The sequence below is a fragment of the Rhamphochromis sp. 'chilingali' genome (assembly GCF_963969265.1).
Source record: "Rhamphochromis sp. 'chilingali' genome assembly, chromosome: 6".
NCBI lineage: Eukaryota > Metazoa > Chordata > Actinopteri > Cichliformes > Cichlidae > Rhamphochromis > Rhamphochromis sp. 'chilingali'.
The window spans coordinates 13,074,181-13,097,172 of NC_137933.1; the positions used below are offsets into that span (position 1 = coordinate 13,074,181).

At 41.0% G+C, this 22,992-nt stretch overlaps 1 protein-coding gene across 1 annotated transcript in view; it reads left to right on the forward strand.

Moving 5' to 3' along the window:
- The window catches only part of glceb (glucuronic acid epimerase b), a 61,949-nt gene extending 57,645 nt beyond the window's left edge, over positions 1-4,304 (forward strand). Inside the window, exon 6 of the mRNA XM_080885703.1 lies at positions 84-4,304. Within this exon, the coding sequence (XP_080741829.1) occupies positions 84-815 (732 nt within the window). The 3' untranslated portion in view covers positions 816-4,304. The remainder of the gene's footprint in view (positions 1-83) is intronic.
- Positions 4,305-22,992: the final 18,688 nt, after the last annotated feature.

Here is a 22,992-nt window from a genome sequence, read left to right on the forward strand (position 1 = left end):
TGGCTTTATGAAGACTAAATCTGCAGTGTGTTGAACTCATGAATGCCAAGTCCTAACTCCCTTCATCTACTGTCTCTTTTCAGATTATGCCCAGACGTGTGGTGCGATTAGTCCTGCATGGGCGTGGATTTGTTGACAACATCACCATCTCCACCACTGCGCACATGGCCGCCTTCTTTGCCGCCAGCGACTGGCTGCTGCGCAACCAGGACGAGCGAGGCGGATGGCCTATCATGGTCACCCGTAAACTAGGCGAAGGCTTCAGACCTCTGGAGCCCGGCTGGTACTCGGCCATGGCTCAGGGCCAGGCCATGTCCACCCTTGTGAGAGCCTACCTCCTCACCAAGGACCAGGCGTACCTCAACGCTGCCCTGAAGGCAGTAGGACCTTATAAGGTGCCTTCAGCACAGCATGGGGTCAAAGCTGTGTTCATGAACAAGTATGACTGGTATGAAGAATACCCCACCACACCCAGCTCCTTTGTGCTCAACGGCTTCATCTACTCCCTGCTGGGGCTCTACGACTTGACTGAGACAGCTGGAGAGAAGCTCGGCAGGGAGGCAGGGCAGCTGTTCAGCCGCGGCATGGAGTCGCTGAAGGCCATGCTGCCGCTCTTTGACACCGGGTCTGGGAGCATTTATGACCTGCGTCACTTCATGTTGGGCACTGCGCCCAACTTGGCTCGCTGGGACTATCACACCACACACATTAATCAGCTACAGCTGCTGGCATCCATAGACAACTCCCCCATCTTCAAGGATGTGGTCAAGCGCTGGAAAACCTACTTAAAGGGGATTCGTGCCAAGCACAATTAGACTAAACTCCAACCCACACACTATAAAGGCTGAGATGAGAAGAAGATCGATATATTCTGTGCGACTGAAGGAATGAATGAGCGGCCTATGCTCGCGTGCACGTCCTCGATCTGGTTGAAGTCCAAAATCTGAAGTATGAGTTTAATCAGCTGAAGCTCTCAATACTCTCTCGTGTGCTCTGTTGCAGGTTTTTTAATTTCTGCAACATCCACTGTAGCTCTCCTCTCCCTGTTTCTTTTCTTTTCCTTCACCTCTTGAGTTAGTGTTTGTAGTTATGCACAAACCTCATTTCAAAGTGAGAGTGTCTGCATTCAGGAAGAAAGTGTGTATGTGTTCGTGCGTGTGTGTGTGTGCGTTTTTAAAAAGAATATATGACATTGGTGAAAGATTAAAAACTCTGTGAATCACATTTCAGACATTCTTCGATGCATCCAGCACATTTTTCTTCTGCAATTGTATTTTTTTTAACGTCATTTCAGATTAAAGTTTATTAAAACAAACTGTATATAACAGAATATATTATAAATTATTTGAAGGAGAACGTTGCCAAAAAACAAAAAAGCGCATCTTTTCAATATATAAGAAGCATTCGAATATTTCACCACAACAACATTTTTAATGCAAACCCTTCAATACTAAACAGTTTTAAATTACAACGCAGGACTTTTTTTTTAAGTGTCTCACATTTAATGTTTGGTTAGAGATGTTTATTAGAGAATTCATCCCTTTGTGGAAATGCTAGAAAATCAAACGTTTTATGATTCTGTCTAAACACAGATTAATGTTAGCCAATAATTATAGTATTATGTCTTTAGTAGATTTATCTTTTCCCCTCTAAAGTAAATGTGAGGCGTCTGTTAAGCTGCTTGAAAGCTGCTCTGAGTAATAATCGAGCTCGTTCTCAGTAGCAATGTGATTGTTCCTGTGGTATTCACTGAGATAAATCAATGCAGCCCTGCAATAATGCTTAAAAATGAGGAAGTTATCATAATTAGCTGTAGCTTCTGTAATGTTGCTACCTGTATCCGATGGTCAGGCAGTGATACCACCGTGTAACCGTTTTTGTTCAAGGTTGCAACTTCACATATGATTAACTTTGAGTTCAGCGTGTTTATTAACACATGTGTGTCCCATGTGAGAAATCCCAGCTGGCTGAATTTAAGACCAGGATAAATGCTCGCTTCTTTTCAGCTGCACAATCTAAAGTTTTGTTTCAAAAGGAAAAACTGTGTTTCCTACTTACACGCGTGATCGCAGGCCTGAACGAGGCTAAACATTTAATACTAGATTAACCAAGAGGCATCAGTTAAAAGGTGATACTAATGTGAAACTTTAAATGCCAAACTCCAGCTCCCCACGTCATTGTTATAATTTCAGATCTGTGTTTTTTGCTTGGTGTGAATATCAGCACCGTCAGTCGTAGCCACATTTTAATTCATTCTTGTGCCCACCCCCCTCGTTCCCCTCCTCCTTTTTGACCTTTTCAGCTCGTTGTTTACTCGGGAACTCGTCTGAAAAGCCTTTCTTCTGTAACTCATACTTGGAACATGATAATTGCGGGGTATAAGCGTAGGTGGTGTAGATGTCTCTGTTGTGTATTGGAGGAGATGAACGTGGGCAGCAGAAGCACAGCTGCATCTCACTACAATGTTAATTCACACCATTTAAATAGACAATGCCAGGAAGTACTAAAGCTGGAGGTAAATTCCTGACGAGCATGCAAAGGCTCGGTCCCAGCAGGCTCTCGTTGCTCCTCTCAGCCGCTGCGAGTGCATGAACTCGGCGCTTTTAATCTGAGCGCTGCCCTGTTGACCGCCGAGCGCAGAGAAAGAGGCCTGCCTGTGCTCTAACAATTCACCCGGCTAATAGGCTGGAGAGCCTGTTCACGGTACAGTCGCTGCTCACGGATGAGTCAGCGTTCACCGGCGTCGTACTCACAAACAACACAAAGCGGAGCCCTCAGCAGCAATGAGGCTTTCATTGATCCAGCTTTGAAGATTTAAAGAAGCTGCAGATTGGTTTCTTCTGAATCCTGTTTAAAAATATATATATATAACGCCAGTTTTTTGAGACAAAAATCGTTTTCCCACAAAGCCAGCGTTTCAGGTTGTTTGAGTTTGCACTGGCAGGACAAAAATACATCCAAGTTCCCTTTTTCCAAACTGATTAACAAATCCTGACTTCAGTAGAAAAGCAGAACACAATAATGCACATTTTTAAACATCAAGTTTAATCACAAAAAAACGTTTGGTTCTCAAAATAATGGTTCTAATGTGTAAGCATGTCTCTAATCTATTTGTTATATAACCCTGCTTTGTCATTTATTGTTTTTGTACTCTTGTTTTATAATTGAAAAATTACAACTGTGTCCAATAAAGAGGAAACCTTATAACTTTTAACATTTATTTTCCATCAATCTTTTTTTTTAATGATGATTATATTCATTTTTATTCATTTTTCTCCTTTATAGGTTGTGGGAATGTTTATACCATAAAAGATGTTTGAGATCTTTGGGTAATCTGTTAGGGTTTTTCTTTTTGTTGTTGTTGTTGTTTTTGCTGATTCTAGTTTTCTTTACTTCCTGTTGGCTTTTTCTTCCTGTAAACACTTGCATAATTTATACACGACGAGCAGAAATATGTCCGTTGAGGGCGGGGGTGGGGAGGGGGGGGGGGGTAACGTTCAGGAGTAGAAGTCTTTGTGTGAGAATAACGAGCTCCATGTTGTTTATACCAAAGTCATTGATTCGAGGTGTATTTGTATATTTTTGTGCAAAAACCGACTTCCATTCAGCATTTTAATGATGTAAAGTCTCCTTGGAGATGTCATGGAGAGACACTGCCTTTTGAGAAATGCTACTTTTTCAGATGTAGGTTGAGTAGATATGTAAATGCTTATTGTAAAAGGGGTTGTGTGCAACTAGAGATTAGTGTTTAGTAAGCTACTGTTTAAAGGGAAATGAGCCAATAGCTGCAGGTTCTCCTTGAGTTTTTTTTATTTTATTTAATTTTATTTCTTTTTTTCCTCTGCAGAGGAATAAGAGTTTTTCTAGTTAGACAAAAGCACAACTGTCGATTATCGTCACATGAGTTTAGTTGTATTTCTCTTTTATGGATTACTTTTTTCCTTTTCAGGACAATGTGCAACGCCTTCATTAAGAAAGCTGCTATTGTTATTCACTGTGTAACAGGTATGAGAGCTTCTTTCTCCTCATTTCAGTGGTACCCTCTCCTCTGTCTCTACACTCCTTGTTTCAACACGTCAGCAAATGGCCACTGAGGTCAAATGTGATTTATGCAATAAAATGTTTACTGGGGTCGTGACACTACGAGAGACCCAGAGTTGTTGTACAGACTTTGCAACCGAAGCACAATGTGCAAATGCTACCATTTTTTTAGTCCAATGAAGAGAGGTGTTTATATACAGAGTAAATCTTTGTGCTTTAAGGTTTTGCTTTTTAAAGATGTAAAAAAAAAAAAAAAAAAAAAAAATCAATAAATAAAAGCATTTTTTTTCTTAAATTCCTGATTTGTTTTGTTTTTCAGAGGTTTGACATGAACACAGCAGCCTAATGAAGAATAGATAAAGAATAGATATGTCTAATGAAGCTATAGATTTATGCAATTATCAATCAGTTGTCGATAAATGGTGATCGGTTTTAGCCATTTATCAGTTTCTAGATTTCTAGAAAATATAAAAACATTTATTGGTTGTAGCTTTTCATTTCTGACACTTTTATATTTTTTTCCCCTCATATTTGATTAACAACTGAATATATTTGATTTGTAATGTAAAGATGGCACCATGGACTTCAAGAAATTAGAACAGTGGATCCATGGAAATCAGTAGAGATGCAAATAAATTAAGTTATTATATTAAAAGTTACAATTTCAATAATTGAATATTTATAATTATATCTTAAGGATACATCTAAATTGTATTCTAAGGAGTATTATTTTGCAATAGAAAATGAAAAATAGAGCCTGCAAACACTTGCTGACATTCATGTTATTTTGGCATGTTGCCTAGACTAGCACACCCACAGCAACAAGATTGCCCGACAGCAGCAGCTTTCTCAGCAAGTTCGTTCGCTGTGCCGTCTCTTACAATCTCAGGAGCAGGTCGGGGAACACAAAGAACCACCAGATGCACGTCTGATCGACGGTATGTGCTAAACAAGCCCAGCGCACACCGAGAGGTTCCACGTCCATACAACAATGACTCCAAATGATTATCCTACAGCTACACTGGGGGGGATATGATGCATTGTGACCACAATAATTTGGGGTCAGTCTGCTATTGGTTTCTGGATAAAAGGGGTGAAGTTGCCAAATACAGTGATTAACTGTGATAACTCAGGGAAATCGCAAATCTAACGCAAGTAGAACCTGTCTGACAAAAGCGAAGCAGGTTAAAAGATCCTCAAACGCATCATCTCACAATCTAAAGAAGCAGCTCAGAAAACAAAGTCAGTGACCTCTATCATCTGGAAAGGGTGACAAAGTCATTTCTAAGGCTTTGGGACTCCAGTGAATTACAGTGAGAGCCATTATACACAAATAGAGAAAAAGACTTGGAAAAGTGGCCCATCAGAGACACTCCCAGAGTGCATCAACGACTCATCCACGAGGTCACAAAAGATCCCAGAACAACATTAAAGAAGTGCAGGCCTCACTTCAACCAGTTAAGGTCAGAGTTTATAATCCAACAATAAGAAAGAGACTGAGCGAAAATGACAAAAAAATCTTGATGATCCTCTGGGAAAATACTTTGGAAACTGAGTCCTGGTACATGTGGTGTAAAATTAACACAGCATTTCATAAAAAGAACATTATATCACCAGTCAAACATGGTGGTGGTAGCATGATGGTCTGAGGCTGCTTTGCTGCTTCAGGACTTGGACGACTTACTGGAAATCGAACTCTGGATGGCTCAAAAAAGAAAAGTCAGGAAGTCCAGAATTAAATCAGATTAAGACACAAACCTTAAACACGCCCCTCGTGTTTGAAAACTCTCCACAGTGACTGAATTAAAGCAATTCTGCAAAGAAAAGTGGGACAAAATTCCTCCACATAATTATGAAAGACTCGTTGCCAGTTACTTGAACACTTGATTGCAATTCTTGCTGCCATAACTGGCGCAACCAGTTATCAGGTTTAGGGGCAACTACTTTGTCACATAGGGACAAGTAGGTTTGGGTAACTTTTTTCCCTTAATACATGAAATCATCATTTAAAAACTGCATTTTGTGTTTTTGTAGGTTTTTTTTTATTTTTTATCCAATATCGAAATGAATTTGATGATCTGAAACATGTAAATGTGGCATATATACAAAAAACTAAGAAATCTGAAAGTGGGCAAATACTTTTTCGCAGCACTGCGTGCCAGCATGAAACTAATTAAGTTGGAATTACTGAGTCGCAACGAAAAATTCTGTTCAGGTGAAACCAGACCAGCGGGATTGATTTGATCATCAGTGTAACCATTTAGTCCATCACTCAAGCCTGCACCGCACTAATGTCATTTCTGCCTGCTCGGGTCTAATGACAAACCCTCCTGTATAATTTAATTGTGCGCCTCATAATCAAACCACCTGCTCTGCCATCCTCTGTATTAACATCTCTAATTTCTGATTCGCTGTCATCAGAGAGGGTTGAGTGGCTTTTAACTAGTTCCCAGTTATTCCAGATATACTCCAGTGCCAGATTGTACATGTCAACTGGCTCCTCTCGGTACTTTGAGTGACACTCCACACCCGATCAGATCTTTTCCTTTGAACGACTTTACCTGACGCCTCTGGTAAAGTTGCTATTTGTATCAGAGCTCTTTCGAACATTTCTAACTCAACTTCACACATTATTATGGGTGACAGGCATTTCTGACTGTATTATAGAAACAGTTTATCCATACTGAACACGGTCTCTGTGAAACTGCTGGGAAGGAAAACAATCCTGATTAATTATTAATCCTAATTAGGCTATTCTGGTCCAGTGAAAAAGCGCAGACACCTGAGAAGGACTGTATCTCCTGCCACCCGCTTGCATTTTTCATTACCTTTTGGCATTAATACAATCCACCCATAATTTCTCCCTCACTACCCCACACGTCACATTCCTCCTCTTTTCTTGACGCTAATGATGTTACTGTGCCTCCTGACAGAGAGTCTGTCTCCCAGTCCTGTAATTAGCCCTACATAAACCCGATAAGCTCGGCCTCTTCACGGCCTTTGTATCAGCCTCTTCTACCTCCTCTGCTGCCATTCAGATGCCTTTGAGATGCCCATGATAAAATTACAGTGAATACTTGGTACTCTGGCGCCCAGAAGCCACAGGCTTTATAGTGTCCATAAATTTACCCACTTGATGAAATTAACACACCGTTGAACCCTGCGTTATTGGATTTGTTTGTGTGTTGTCTGGGTTCTCAGGGGAGGTGGGAAAAGAAAAGAAATGGAGGTGGAAATATCGAGCTGAAAGAAAACAGAAACAGTGCAACAGTGCAACTTCAAAACTTCCACGGAGTTTGTAGTCTTTTACACGTTGATCGAAATACTTATGTATATGCTGGAAACAGCACTCGGAGATTCTGGTCCATCTACTGATATCCTAAAGGTGCTCAATTGTCATGTTCAAGAAACCACACTGAGGTGATTTGAGCTTTGTGTCATGGTGTATTAGCCTGCTGGAAGATGGGTTCACTGTGGTCATAAAGGGATGGACGTGGTCAGCAATACTCAGGTAGGCTTTGGCATTTAAATGGTGCTCAGTTGCAACAAGTCAAAGTTTATTTCTATAGAACAAATGCTGTACAAGTTTGCAACATATACACAATACACAGTCACTAAATCAACAAAAAATACAGTAAAAAAGGCCGTGTTTGCATAATAATATACAAACACTAGGCTCAAAAACAAGCAAGAATAAGCAGGTTTTTAAAAATGCTTTATGATGTTTGAGAGACAGCAGCTCTCATGGAAAAAGGGTAAGTTGTTCCAAAGATTAGGAGCCACCACTGAAAAGCTCCAATCACCTCTGCGTTTAAGCTCGAAACAGCTGCTTAGTAGACCTCAGTGCTCTGGTAGGACTGTAGGGTGACAAACACTCTGTCAATGACGGGGGCCCAAACCATTGGCACTCTTAAATACAAGTAATCGAGTTTTAAACTCGATCCTGAAATGTCTTTATGCTCAAACATCCAGGTAAGGAAATCCCAAAAAGTTGAGTCTGTTCATCTGGACATTTTCAGGAGGAGAAACGTGTCTCGTTACTTGTTTCTCGCTACATCCTGATGATCAGAAGCAACTTTTTGGATAGATCCTGAAATGGAGAAAGAAAGAAAATACTTGCAAGAAAATACCCCCCACATCATTACACCACTGGACAACTGATAAAAGGCAGGACAGATCCAAGCTTACGTCCACTTCCAATCCCACTATCTGAATGATAGAGCGGATATCAGGACTCATCAGACCAGGCAGTGTTCTTCCACTCTTCTGTTGTCCAATTTTTGTGAGGTTCTGCAAATTATAGCCTCAGTTTGCTGTTCTTAGCTGGCAGGAGGACACCCGGTGTGGTCTTCTGCTGCTGGGCATCTGCTTCAAGGTGCGATGTGCATTCAGAGACGCTCTTCTGCATACATAACTAGTGGTTATTTAGGTTACAGGATATTCCAACCATGCTACGTTCATAGTTATTTAATTGATCTATCAGGCTACAACCAACAACCAACGAGCTTAGCAAGAAGAATTCATGGGTCTGGACAGCTAGCTTAGCCCTTCCAATATGCTAAATCTCAACCTTCTATGTATTAACATGTTTCAGTTTAAACTATTTTGTAAAAACTGAGACAATTAAACACAAAATAACACATATAACACATCCCCGTAAGCCAGCTACTACCAGGTTGATTTTCCTAAAGAATCAATCGATCTGCTCTCTGAAAGAGAAGAAACACATGTTCCAAACTGTTGAAGTTCCTTGAAGTCCTCATTAGCTTTTACCTACTGTTGTCAGGCAATCTGTTTCTCCCTGCGCTCTGCCAAATCATTTCCCAACTTCACTTCTTATCTGGTTTCATTTGTGCTATTGAGCTGACGGTGTGTCAAATTCAGCTCGGCCTCATCCTCGCTACTAAAAGAACACCAGAGACAAAGAAGAAGTCATTACTGTAGAATGAAATGAATCTACTGTTTCAGTTTCTAAGCCAGGTAATTGCTTTATTTTTTGCTCATTTATAAGAAGCTGACAGACTTTGGTTTACGCAGCCGAGAGAATAGAAGCCTTCGCTGCTAATCAGCAGCTGAGTCAGGTATGAAGATGGAAGCTGGTGGAGAACAATGAGGGGATGGGGTGACGGCAGGGGATAGGGTAAACAGGAAAATGATGCACTGATGTACAGAGGGGGGGAAAGCAAGTGTGTGGTGGGAGTGTTTCTAGACGGAGCGAAGAAGAAGAAGCTGTGAAGGTCTGAAATTCAACAGAGGGAAGAAAAGAGCGCCTGGAGTCTAGCAACTATTAATAATGTATCAGGGGGCTGTCTGCCACACATGCTCCTCATTTGGAGACACAAACTACACCTCATCAACCAAAACACCAGGGAGGCAGCAGAGTCTTTGAGCAGCTGCAGCACAGCAGCCCGATTGGTCTCTTTGTATTCCCCGACACTCGCACAAAAAAAACACAGAATCAGCAGAACACAATCGCTACTATTATTAAAAATGGTAACTGTGAAGCAGGAAGATGATTGTTTGATTGTAACATGTGTATCTTGCTATGTTATTTGTACTTGTGTGTATTTTTTAATGCCAGTTTGCTTATGTGTAGCTGTGAATTTTATAACCGTGCTTGTAAAAACATGATGTATTGTTACAGGTTTAACTCCCTGTCACTTAATAAAAATAGTGGCACCTCCATCAAATACAACAATAAAAGCTGCTTTCATGATAATTTATGAGTAGTAGTAACAACAGCAGTTAATCTGTACTACAAGTGCAAGATTAAAGTTTTGAAACTATCTCGTAGCATTGCTACTTTTACTTGAGCGAAGGACCATCTTGTTTAAAGGCACCAAACATTCTGATGTTGTAGTTGGTCAATGTGTGTATTATAGGTACTTTATAGTGTTGTGCACCCTCACTTTTATATCTGGCTTCGGATGTGGAGCATTCGTTCTACATCCGAACTGAAGGTTTTAGACATTTGCTGCTTTTTCACTCCATTTTCAGTGGTTTTTGATTTTGTTTGTGACACTGATCTATGACTATCAAAGGAACCCAGCTAAAGGGTTGAGCCAGTGTTGTGTACATACAGTGGGGCAAAAAAGTATTTAGTCAGCCACCGATTGTGCAAGTTCCCCCACTTAAAATGATGACAGAGGTCAGTAATTTGCACCAGAGGTACACTTCAACTGTGAGAGACAGAATGTGAAAAAAAAAATCCATGAATCCACATGGTAGGATTTGTAAAGAATTTATTCGTAAATTAGGGTGGAAAATAAGTATTTGGTCACCTCAAACAAGGAAAATCTCTGGCTCTCACAGACCTGTAACGTCTTCTGTAAGAAGCTTTTCTGTCCCCCACTCGTTACCTGTATGAATGGCACCTGTTTGAACTCATCATCTGTATAAAAGACACCTGTCCACAGCCTCAAACAGTCAGACTCCAAACTCTGCCATGGCCAAGACCAAAGAGCTTTCGAAGGACACCAGGAAAAGTATTGTAGACCTGCACCAGACTGGGAAGAGTGAATCTACAATAGGCAAGCAGCTTGGTGTGAAAAAATCAACTGTGGGAGCAATCATCAGAAAATGGAAGACATACAAGACCACTGATAATCTCCCTCGATCTGGGGCTCCACGCAAGATCTCATCCCGTGGGGTCAAAATGATCATGAGAACGGTGAGCAAAGATCCCAGAACCACACGGGGGGACCTGGTGAATGACCTGCAGAGAGCTGGGACCAAAGTGACAAAGGTCACCATCAGTAACACACTACAACGGCAGGGAATCTAATCCCGCAGTGCCAGACGTGTTCCGCTGCTGAAGCCAGTGCATGTCCAGGCCCGTCTGAAGTTTGCCAGAGAGCACATGGATGATACAGCAGAGGATTGGGAGAATGTCATGTGGTCAGATGAAACCAAAGTAGAACTTTTTGGTATAAACTCAACTCGTCGTGTTTGGAGGAAGAAGAATACTGAGTTGCATCCCAAGAACACCATACCTACTGTGAAGCATGGGGGTGGAAACATCATGCTATGGGGCTGTTTTTCTGCCAAGGGGACAGGACGACTGATCCGTGTTAAGGACAGAATGAATGGGGCCATGTATCGTGAGATTTTGAGCCAAAACCTCCTTCCATCAGTGAGAACTTTGAAGATGAAACGAGGCTGGGTCTTCCAACATGACAATGATCCAAAACACACCGCCCGGGCAACAAAGGAGTGGCTCCGTAAGAAGCAATTGAAAGTCCTGGAGTGGCCTAGCCAGTCTCCAGACCTCAACCCCATAGAAAATCTGTGGCGGGAGTTGAAAGTCCGTGTTGCTCGGCGACAGCCCCAAAACATCACTGCTCTCGAGAAGATCTGCATGGAGGAATGGGCCAAAAATACCAGCTACTGTGTGTGCAAACCTGGTAAAGACCTATAGTAAACGTTTGACCTCTGTTATTGCCAACAAAGGTTATGTTACAAAGTATTGAGTTGTATTTTTGTTATTGACCAAATACTTATTTTCCACCCTGATTTACAAATAAATTCTTTACAAATCCTACCATGTGGATTCATGGATTTTTTTTCACATTCTGTCTCTCACAGTTGAAGTGTACCTCTGGTGCAAATTACTGACCTCTGTCATCATTTTAAGTGGGGGAACGTGCACAATCGGTGGCTGACTAAATACTTTTTTGCCCCACTGTAACCTGCTGGGGCTGGGGAGTAGCGGAATACATGTACTGGTGTTACGCATTTAAAATACAAAATATGAGTAACTGTATACAGTTACCATTTAAAAAGGTGATATTCAGAATACAGTTACTTTGTTGAAATAAATGGATTACACAGCAGTCTTTTCCTGTTTCATATGTTAGGCTATGCCCTCCTATTTTTGGTTATTATTAGAACAAGGAGAATCAAAAAGTACCAGTTGTCACCGACCAGAAACGGGAGCTGGAAGCATGTAAATATAATAATAACCACTGCAGCCAAAATGAGTGCCTGACGAGCCCAGTTGTAAACAAGCTATTAATACTCGACTGTACACTGTGTTCGTGTTTTCCTCCGAAACAGTATGTTGGAGTAGCCTTTTTCTGTCTCTCGCTAGCAAAGTTGACCCAGACAACAAAGTAAAGCTAGTTTTCAGCTACGAGCCCGACACGGAACCCGACGTATGAGCCAGAGGTCCCTTTGATACGGTTCGGGGCCGCTGACCTGTTTTATATACGCGTGGAATAGTTTTCAACACGAGATCACTGCAAAAAGTGCAGCCTTACCTAATGTCCACCTACTGTTACTCATTTATATTAAGATTTAAAAATCTAGTTGGTATTATGGCGAGTAACCTTCAATAATAGTAATAAATCACACAGCAATAGTACATTCATGTAGTTGTAAAAGCATGAAAATATATTAAGTAATCCAAAGTATTCAGAATACGTTACTCTCATTGAGTAACATAACGGAATATGTTACAAAATACGTTTTGGGGCATGTATTCTGTAATCTGTAGTGGAATACATTTGAAAAGTAACCTTCCCAACACTGTACATAACAGAAACAATTTTAATTATCAACATGGTTGCAGTGTGTCCTTAAAAAAAATGAGAAAATGGGACAAGTTGAGAATAAACGAAGAAGAGATAGGCCTAAAAAACTGTCTGTAGCAGTAAGGTAAGGTAAGGTAAGGTAAGGTAAGGTAAGGTAACTTTATTTATACCTAAAGGCAAGGTAAATTTGCTTTACAGAAAAATGACAGCATTTGACATCCCTTTAAAAACACACATACCTAGTAAATATATAAAACTCACTGTGACACATACTTTAATATTTCGAATCAAAAACAGTTCTTATTTAATTCAGTGACAGCAACGGGGACAAAGCTATTTTTATAACGCTTTGTCCTGCATCTCGGAAATAGAAACCTCCGTCCTGAGGGAAGAAGCTGAAATTCACCCCTTAGAGGATGGGAACCATTTTTAAGGATTGATAAAGCCATCCTCTGTACCTGCTTAGAGTACAGGGAGGCTAAACAAGACTGTGGCTCACCTATCAGACGACTGGACCATCTCACTATCTGATTTAGAGAGTTTTTCTCTGTGACAGAGGTCTGACCAAACCATGCCACCAAACAAAAGGATAAAACAGACTCAATAAAAGAACGATAAAACAAAGTTAAAATTTTTTGGTCAATGTGGAAATGAACAAGTTTCCTAAGGCAATAAAGGTGCTGGTGACCCTTTTTACAAACTGATTTGCAATTTTGATCAAAGTTCAGTTTTTCATTTATTATGGTCCCAAGATATTTATATGATTGTACTTGCTCTATTTTCTGACCTTTAATTAAAGTGACTCCGTGCCCATTTTGTTGTTTCCTAAAATCAACAACCATATCTTTTGTTTTAGATATGTTCAGCTGGAGATAAGACTCCTCACACCACTGAACAAAGTCATCAATGACTGGACCGTGGTTAATTTCACCCTCTTTCAGTAAGCTGACAATAACAGAGTCATCTGCATATTTAATAATGACCCTGTTTTCATGTCTGCCCTGACACATATTTGTATAGAGAGTGAATAATAAGGGCGATAGGACGCACCCTTGAGGAGAACCTGTGGAGGAGAACACTGGGTCAGACAGAACCCCATTTATTCTCACTCTTTGTGACCTGTCAGTTAGAAAATCTAAAATCCAGCCCACCAGGTTTTTCCTGATTTCAAACTGTTCTAAAAGTCTTTTAATTAAAATATGGGGCTGTATTGTATTAAAAGCCGAAGAAAAATCAATGAAAAGAAGTCTTGCAAAGGTCCCTTTACTCTCTACATGTTTAAGAATTAGATTTAGTAAAGTCAAAAGTGCGTCCTCCACTCCTCTGTTAGGCCTGTATGCAAACTGCATTGGATCCAGCTGACCTTCAGTCTCTTTCATAATCACATTTCTGATGATTTTTTCAAAGACTTTCATGACAACTGAAGTGAGGGCAACAGACCTGAAGTCGTTTAGAATTTTTGGACGACTAGATTTGGGGACAGGAACCACGACTGCTTCTTTCCAAAGAGAGGGCACATGTTGTGTTTGCAAGGATTTGTTAAAAATAACCTGAAATATAGGACTGAGTTCATCAGCACAAGATTTAATTAGGCGGCCACTAATATTATCAGGACCCTGGCTCTTGTTCACATTGACTGTATGAAAGGCCTTTTTAACATCGCTGAGTTCAATGATAAAGTGCTGAGTATCTCTCAGTTTCTGTTTCAGTTCCAAAATATCCTCGCTAAAATCAGAAGAACTAAAACGAGCATAAAACATGTTTAAAGCATTTGCAAAATCTCTGTCTGAATTAAAACCATCTAAAATGACCTGACTGCTGCTCTGGGGATTTTGAAACCCTGCTATGGTTTTCATACAAGTCCAGGCAGACCCCAAATTTTTTGCAGCAAATTTGCTTTCAAGAAGGTTTTTGTAGCTCTGTTTTGCTTTCAAGATCTCGATTTTCATTTCCTTGGTGGCTGTCTGAAAATCGGTAACAGCCCCCTCTTTAAAGGCCTGTCTCTTTTTCCTTAAACAGGATTTGACACTTTTAGTGACCCATGGCTTATTGTTAGTGTAAATTTTAACGCGCTTACGGGGTATAATCATGTCTTTACAAAATACTGCATAAGAGCTAGTAACATCCACCAAAGCGTCGAGATCATCTCCACAAGACTGAATAAAAACTTCCCAATCTGTACACTTAAAACATTCCTGCAAGGTAAGCACAGATTCTTCTGACCATATGTCAACATCCTTAGTCTTTGTCTTCTCTCGTTTTAAGACAGTTTTATAGATGGGCAGAAGATGCACACAGTTATGGTCAGAAGATCCCAGAGGAGGAAGCGGGAGGGATTTATAAGCATTCTTCACCGATCCGTAACAGAGGTCCAACATTTTATCCCGTCTGGTAGGACAGGATACATATTGATACAGATTGCCCAAAGTTGATTTAAGGGAGACATGGTTAAAGTCCCCCATTATAAAGTTTGGTGCATCAGGAGAAAGCGCCTGCAGCTTCTGCACTACGTCTGAAATGATGCTGCAAGTGGAGGCGGGGTGAGCCTTCGGGTGAATGTAAACTACGGTTATAAAAAGTTGTGGAAACTCACGAGGGAGATAAAAAGGGCGCAGTGACACAGATAAAAGTTCAACATCTGGTGTACAAATACATTCTCTAACAGTCACAGCGCTACAGTAACGTTTGTTCACATACAAGCATACTCCCCCTCCTTGAGATTTCCCTGTTACCCGTACATCTCGATCCCGGCGGAAGGGAGCTCCAAAACCGTCGATTGAAAAATCGGCGTCCTGATCCAGCTCCGTCAGCCATGTCTCGGAAAAAGCCATTACACAGCTGTCCCTGAAGTCTTTCTGGAACCTGACGTTTCCCTGGAGTTCATCCAGTTTGTTCCTAAGAGACTGAACATTTCCAAGGATAACAGACGGCAGGGGAAACCGACTGACCTGTTGTCTCCTCATACGCAATTTAACACCTCCACGTCTCCCTCTTTTCCTCTTCCTCTTCTCACTCGTTCTGTTAGAGTCTTTATGTATAAAATCCGGTATACATGAGGTGAGGTCCTTACCATCATACGGTAAGTTAAGTTGTAACAGTTCGTCGCGGGAGTAAACAATCCTCAGCTGACTCACGGCCTCGCCCACCTCATTGGAAACAAGCCAGCACAATAGAAATCCAACCAAAATGAAGAAGAAAGAATCCATGACGTTCTCACTGTTGTGGAGCGTGTGTCACTTTGTAAGAAACTGTCACTTCTTTCAACCAAAACACACGGCAACAAATAAAACCGAAAAGAAATAATAAAAACTTAAAAACTTAGGATGCCAAGCTCTCACTCACTGCCGGTCGCTGCGTGCGCATGCGCCCAAAGAATAGTATCTGAAAGTCATCAGAATAAACCTGGCAAAGACCTGAGAAATGCATCTGACTCTTCAGTTAACCCATCTGCTGTTCACTGAAGCCTCATCAGAAATGACCTCAGTGGAAGGGTGGCTTTAAGATGCTGAAAATTAAATTCACTTATTTTTTTTTAATCATTTTTTTTCTTCCATCAAAATGAGAAGACTGGTTTTAATATTTGTGCAGTCATCCGCAGTAAGCAGAAACCGACTTCTCTTAAGTACGGCAATGTTTGCCTCAGCAACAATGACTCAATGAATGCTTAATGCGAGGAGAGCTCCACGGTGGTTGTGCTGATGTTACACGAACATTCAGGGCTTGCCACAGGAGGTTCATCTCTTGCATGGGAGAGGGGAGAGGGAAGAGGGAGGGGGGCTCTAGCCTGAAGTGAACTTGTTACTTTTTCTCATTAACAGTCAATAAAAGGAGCTAGCGGCACACGAAGACCTTTCTCTCCCTACAGTGATCTGCTTTAATTCCCTGTGACATAAGGTTAAAACAAAACAAAAAAGTAGCTGTGCACTGAGTGACAAATTAATTAATCCAAGAGGAAAACAAAGGTAAGAATCCAAAATAAAACACTGACACCTTGTGGCAAGATGGGAAATTACAAGTGCCAATTTAACAGAGTCTTATTTTGATTTTGGGTGTCCGTGAAGTAAAATGCACTTGTCTGCTACCATCCACTCATATCAGTGATTCTTCACATTTGCATTATTTCTCTATAGATGATCCTTAAAACAGTGCTTGACTGATGATGGTGGAGACAGCTGTTTCACACATCAGAGTCATCTATAACAGTCTTCAGCCGGCATCAAATACTGACGCACGTAAAGGTCACAGCATTCGAGTCACGTTTTCAGTAAACCTTCCAGTGACCCTGTATGGGATCATCATCATGCCTTTGTTATGTCTCTGTGCTCATTAGCTCAAGTTTATCCTTTTAATATGTCATCACCTTAATGTTTCGCCTCAGTCGATATCGCAGCTCTTTTACTGCACGTCAGCTGGTCAGTGTGAGGGGAACTTATGAATGATGGTGTTTGATGTATATTAGAATTAGACAGATCATTGTTGGGAGATGTAGGATTGTTTGGCTATTTTTATTTCATTTTTGTAGCAGTAAAGTCCATTTTTATAAATTTAAAAATAAATTTGCAGTTTATATTTTTATATTTTCTCTCATTTCTCCAGCTGTTTCTTTTTTTTGCCATCACAGCTTCTTCCTGGCGCTTTAGATGGACGACATCTATTTACAGTTATGACTTTGAATAGGCTACTACAAAAACGCCAGTTTGTTTTTTGAGCCATTCAGAGGTGTACATGTTGGTGTGTTTTCAGTCATGCTGCATAAACCAAGTGAGCTTGAGCTTCAGGGCATGAACCGATGGCTGGATGTTATCCTTCAAGATGTTTTGGTAGAAGAATTCATGGTTCCATTTACCAAAGCGAGTCTTCCGAGTCCCGAGGCAGCAAAACAGCCCAGACCATCACACTACCACCACCATGTTTGACTGTTTCTATGATTTTCTTTCTTTTTTTGAAATGCTGTTAGTTTTACGCAGAGGTGGGACTCAAACCTTCCAGAGAGTTCAGCTTCTGCCTCATCAGCCCACAGAATATTTTCCCAAAAGTCTCAGCGATCATCAGGATGTTTTCTGGTAAATGTGAGACAAGTCTTTGTGTTGTCAAAGGAGCTTGCAAAGAAAAGTGTCTGGACTTCTTTAAGTTACTTGAAGACGTTTCACCTCTCATCCGAGAAGCTTCTTCAGTTCTGAGGTCAAATGGTGGAGAGTCCCAGATATAAACCTAGTGGGAGTATCCCCCCACAGAGGGACAAAAGGACCCCCTGATGATCCTCTAATCGCCTGAGCCAAGGTGTGAAACTGGGTGTGGGTCCCAATCAGCCAGAGTTTCGGGTGCGTTCATTGTGAAACCTGGCCCCACCTTATCATGCAAATTCCTGAGATCAGCTGTCCCAGGATGTGAGTGGGCGTTAAGGCGTCTGGGAAGGGATCTCAAAACTGGATTATAGATGGCAGAGAGTTGGTGTCGTAAACCACCGCCTCTGTTCAAAGATGGTCGCTCACAGTGGACATAGATGGCTTCTTTCACTCCTCTTTCAAACCATCTGTCCTCTCTGTCCAAAATGTGAACGTTGGCATCCTCGAAAGAGGGTCCTTTATCCTTAAGATGCAGATGGACTGCTGAGTCTTGTCCTGTGGAGGTGGCTCTTCTGTGTTGTGCCATGCGCTTGTGAAGTGGCTGTTTGGTCTCTCCAATGTAGAGGTCTGGGCATTCCTCGCTGCACTGTACAGCATACACCACATTGTTAAGTCTGTGTTTTGGCGTTTTGTCTTTCGGGTGAACCAGTTTTTGTCTGAGCGTGTTGCTGGGTCTCCTTTGACTACGATGACCTGGATGACTGAGAACCTTCACAGACAAAGTCTTTGTGTTCATTTTGGTCAGAAGTGATTTTCTACTTGAATGCCATTCCTGACATTTTTGTCCATTTTGTTTTATTGTTGATTCATGACTGTGGAACTTACCCGAGGCATGTGAGGCCTGCAGTTCTTCAGATATTGTTCTGGGTTCTTTGCCAGCCTCCTGCATGAGTCATCGCTGCACTGATTTTGGTAGGCCAGCCTCTCCTGGGCAGGTTCACCACTGTTTCATAGTTTCTCCATTTGTAATTGATTGCTCTCCCTTTGATTCACTGTAGTCCCAAAGCCCTAGAAATGACTTTTGACCCTTGACTGTAGATGTCACTGACTTTGTTTCTTAGTTGTTTCTGTAGATCGTGGCATGATGTGTTGCTTTTTGAGATCTTAGTCCCATTTCAAACAGATTCTATTTAAGTGATTTGTCTTGCAGTAATCATTTCCATTTTATGTTCACTCAGGTTATCTTTGTCTAATATAATCATTTTAAAAAAGAAGAAGAAGAAGAAACGAGAGGAGGGGGCTTTTTCATGGCATTGTACATAGTAAGTAGTAATAACAACAGAGATTCCACCAACTCACCTGTCTGTACAGGAGCAATATTCACCAATATAATATTTCAGTCAGCTCTGCGATACCAAAATAACTAAACCAGGTATCAGCTGGAAGCTAAAAATCCAGTTTATTACTACTAATGCTGTCATTAATAATACGTCTTATTTGTTAAACATTCAAGATTAAGAAACAAATTTTAAAATGCAAGGAGTGTATTTAATGTGTATAAGAGCAGCAGGTCTTTGAGGCTTGCTTACTGGCTTGTTGCTGTTGCCTGTTGTTAATTATTCCTGTAATATGAGAAGGTGGTTTGAGATTTGCTGGATGTCATAGGGTGAAGGCCTTGCAGTGGTAAGAAAAACTAATGAAACAGTGGGCAGACGGTATATGAGGCGACAGGTTCGGTGCAGACTCTGTCAGCTGATAAACAGCAGGAAGTGGTAGAGACACTGCGATAAAATCTTTTTACAGCGTGCAAATGTTTTCAGACACACCATAAGAAATCACCCTGTTAAATTACAGTAAAGTACTCCCAGCTCTATTTGTTATTTTAAAGTTTTTGTACTATAACAGGCTCCCACTGTAAAAATTACAGTACAAACTCCCTTTCAACTACATCCCACGGCGCTCTATTAGACTTAAATCTGCTGAGATAAGGAGATATGATGTTAATATTAATAAAAGTATTATCTGCTGAGCTGTTAAACTCATTGTCATGTTCAAAAAATCAGTTGATACACCAAGTTGATTGGCTACTTAAACATTTGAGTTAACAAGCAGTGGAACGGGTATAGCTAACAACGTGGCAACGCAGTTTTCTTCTGTGATCTCATGAAGAAGTTATTTCATGATGTTTCAGTACTTTAAATGTTTAAAAACACCTGTCCCAACACTAAACAGGGCCTTAATCATGTTCATTTAGCATGAATTCAGTTTAAATTACAGCATGATGGTGGGGGTTTCAGCTTTTGTTGTGATTCGCCTCACTGGCTTGTTGCTAGTTAAATGTCAACCTTATTCTTGTTCACACAAACACTGAAAAAAACCCACATCACATCTTCACATCAGTTAAAGTATAATCATAGCAACACTTCTAAATGAAGTCTTTGTGCTCTCCAGGGCAGAGCGTACACAGCTACAATTTCCTGCGCCTCCTTGTTCACTTCTTCACAGTAACCGTGTGCTAAATGAGACATGCTGCAACATGATTTTGCGCAGATGACTTATAGATGGAGGTAATCAAATTAAATACACTTCATTTAATTCGATTTGTGACTCACTGAAGAGGAAAAAATACTGTAAAACTGGACAGTACCAGTACTTTGTAGTAGGGCTGCCACGATTAGTCGACTAGTCACGATTACGTCGACTATCAAAATCGTCGACGACTGATTTAATAGTCGACGTGTCGTTTGAAGCTTTGTAAGATCGCAAAAGACGCAGGAATAATAGCAGGATTTAAGAGTGTAATAACGGACTGAAACAGAAGATGGCAGCACAGCATGTACAAGGATGCCAGCTGCCGTTAAACCCCGAAGAAGAAGAAGCAGCTATGTCCCAGAATTCATAGCGCGGCCAAGCTTAGTTTCCAACAATGGCGGTAGCTAGTTAGTTTTAATATTACTCTTATTATTCTTTCTGGGTCACAAAATAAACGTTTAACATATTTTCAGGCGAGAATGTAGCTGTGTAAACCTCAAATATCTGCTCAGTTTATCAGGACACCACATATTTTCAAAAGCGCTCCGACGTTTTCGGAGACGTCTGTTACCCACTAGCTCGATAGCTAGCCGGGGGCTAGGTCACTAGCGCCGTGAGAACACCGGACTCCCGGCAAATTGTTTTCAAACCCACCGCCGTCTTTCGCGACTCAGGTTAAATATATATGAGTCACTTAGATAAATTAAAAATGTTATTGTTTGGCTTTTTTTTAGTATTTTATTTGTTCCTGAGTAAATCGGTTTGGCTGAGATTAAAGTTATAGTTTTTACACAGCTGAATAAACGTCAAGCAGACAGCTGATTATCAGAAGTGTGAGATGCTGGAGAATATACTCCGGTGTCCTGTTATATTTTAGATAGCAAGGAGTTTATTAAACTTTACCGAAACAATCTGCAAATTTCATTAAAATTGAATAAACTATCATCTTGTCTTTATTTTTAGTTAGCACCTTAAAAGCTTAAAGCTGTAAGCTAATGATAGTTATATAAGAGCAGATGCTGCTGGTGCAATAAGCTGTAGTTTTGCGTCCAGTGGATGATGATCTGATTAGTCGACTAATCGCATAAATAATCGGTGACTAGTCGACTATCAAAATAATCGTTTGTGGCAGCCCTACTTTGTAGTTACTGTAAGTACAAAAACCAAAACAACACTGTAGAAGATTTTGTTCGTCTGTGCAGATTCAACCACAACATTGCCACAAGAAATTTTCCATTAGCCTGTACCGTTCAGGATTAAGCTAGCGCGTGAAATGTGTTGTCCTGTGTGCCAACCACACCCATCAGTAAAGCTGGATGAGTGTGAGCAGAAACTTCTGGAAATTTGTTTTCTCATTGTGTTTTTTCCTCCCTTGTATTGAATAACTCAAGTTTATGAGTATAATTATATTAAAACAAAAAAATGAGGTGTAATTATAAAATTCAGACACCATGTTTCGTCCATTTCTCTCTTCACTCCGCAGGGAGACCATGAATTCGCTCTCACTGGGGTGTGCTTTGGGGTGTCCTACAAATAACCTTGTTTTTCTCTCCTCTACCAAAGTCATAACCCTCTGCACTTGACTTTGTTTATACTGTTGGCCCTAAAACTCTTAAATACTTACATATTAACTCACACTTTAACTGTAACTGACCTCGAGCCAAGCCAAACTCCCGGTGAGACGAGCAGCTCCTGTTGGTGGATTTTCAACTCGAGATGTTGCTCTGGCAGCTCTGCTCCTCTGAGGGAACGCGGAATGAAATCCCAAGGTGCTCCATTGCAGTGCACGCGTTAGTTCATGGCACTGAGCTGCAGCTCACAACCCAACACGGAAAAGGTGGATCACTGAGGGTGCAATAGTGATGGTTTGGAGACCAGTACAAGATCGAGTGGTTTAAGGGACTTTGTGTATATTTAAAACAAAACAGGTCCAGAATAGTTTGAAGGAATGTGAAAACAGAAGCTTGATATCAAGGATTAGAGGAATAAAACCAGATGGATGATTAACTTGGTGTCTATTCTTAAGCCAGCATGACATTTTTTATAACAGCTCGTAGTTTTACTCAGATCAAAAACTCTTTCGTGATTTAAAATTATTTCGCCAAATTGAAAATAGAAAAAGAAAAAAGAACCAAATTGATTTTCTCTCTCATGTGCAACACAAAGGATCTAACAAGCCACATAAAAAGGCTTATCCTACTTTCCCCTTCCTAATTCTGCAGGAGCAGTGAGACATGTTTGCTTTCATTGCTTCAGAGTTTGAACAAGATAACAGGCCCGGGGAGGTCCGACTGGGCTCGGCCGTCTCTACCGGGCGTGACGGCTGATGTCGGTTTGGGGGTGGGGAGGTGGAGGGTAGATGGTGACATGTCAGTTTAACAGGGAGGCGAGCAGGAAAGTGCGTGAAAGGAACTCTGTTGACTTTTCTGCCAGGCCGATTTACACCCTACATTCATGATGTCAGCCTTATCTGGCCTGAAACTCTGAACTTCTGTCTAAAAATATTGTCCTCCGTTGCAAAACCTGCCTTACTGGGCAGACTGTCTTTGCCACAGGAGTGTTACGCAATTACAAAATAACAATAGCTTTGTTTCATAACGCTAATGTCGCTGTGACATGAGTAATTTTGGTCCAGTCTTGTCAAACTTTTTTTTTGTGGCCAAGCAGCAGGTGTGTGTATGTGTCTGTTTATGTGAGCATACACCTGTGTGTGCATACCCTCTGCCTCCAGAGAGACAGCAGGAGTAGGAGTGGCACAGGTACACTGGAAATTCTCGTTGGGTTTGAAGAGGGAGGACACGATAGGGGAGGAACCTTGAGAA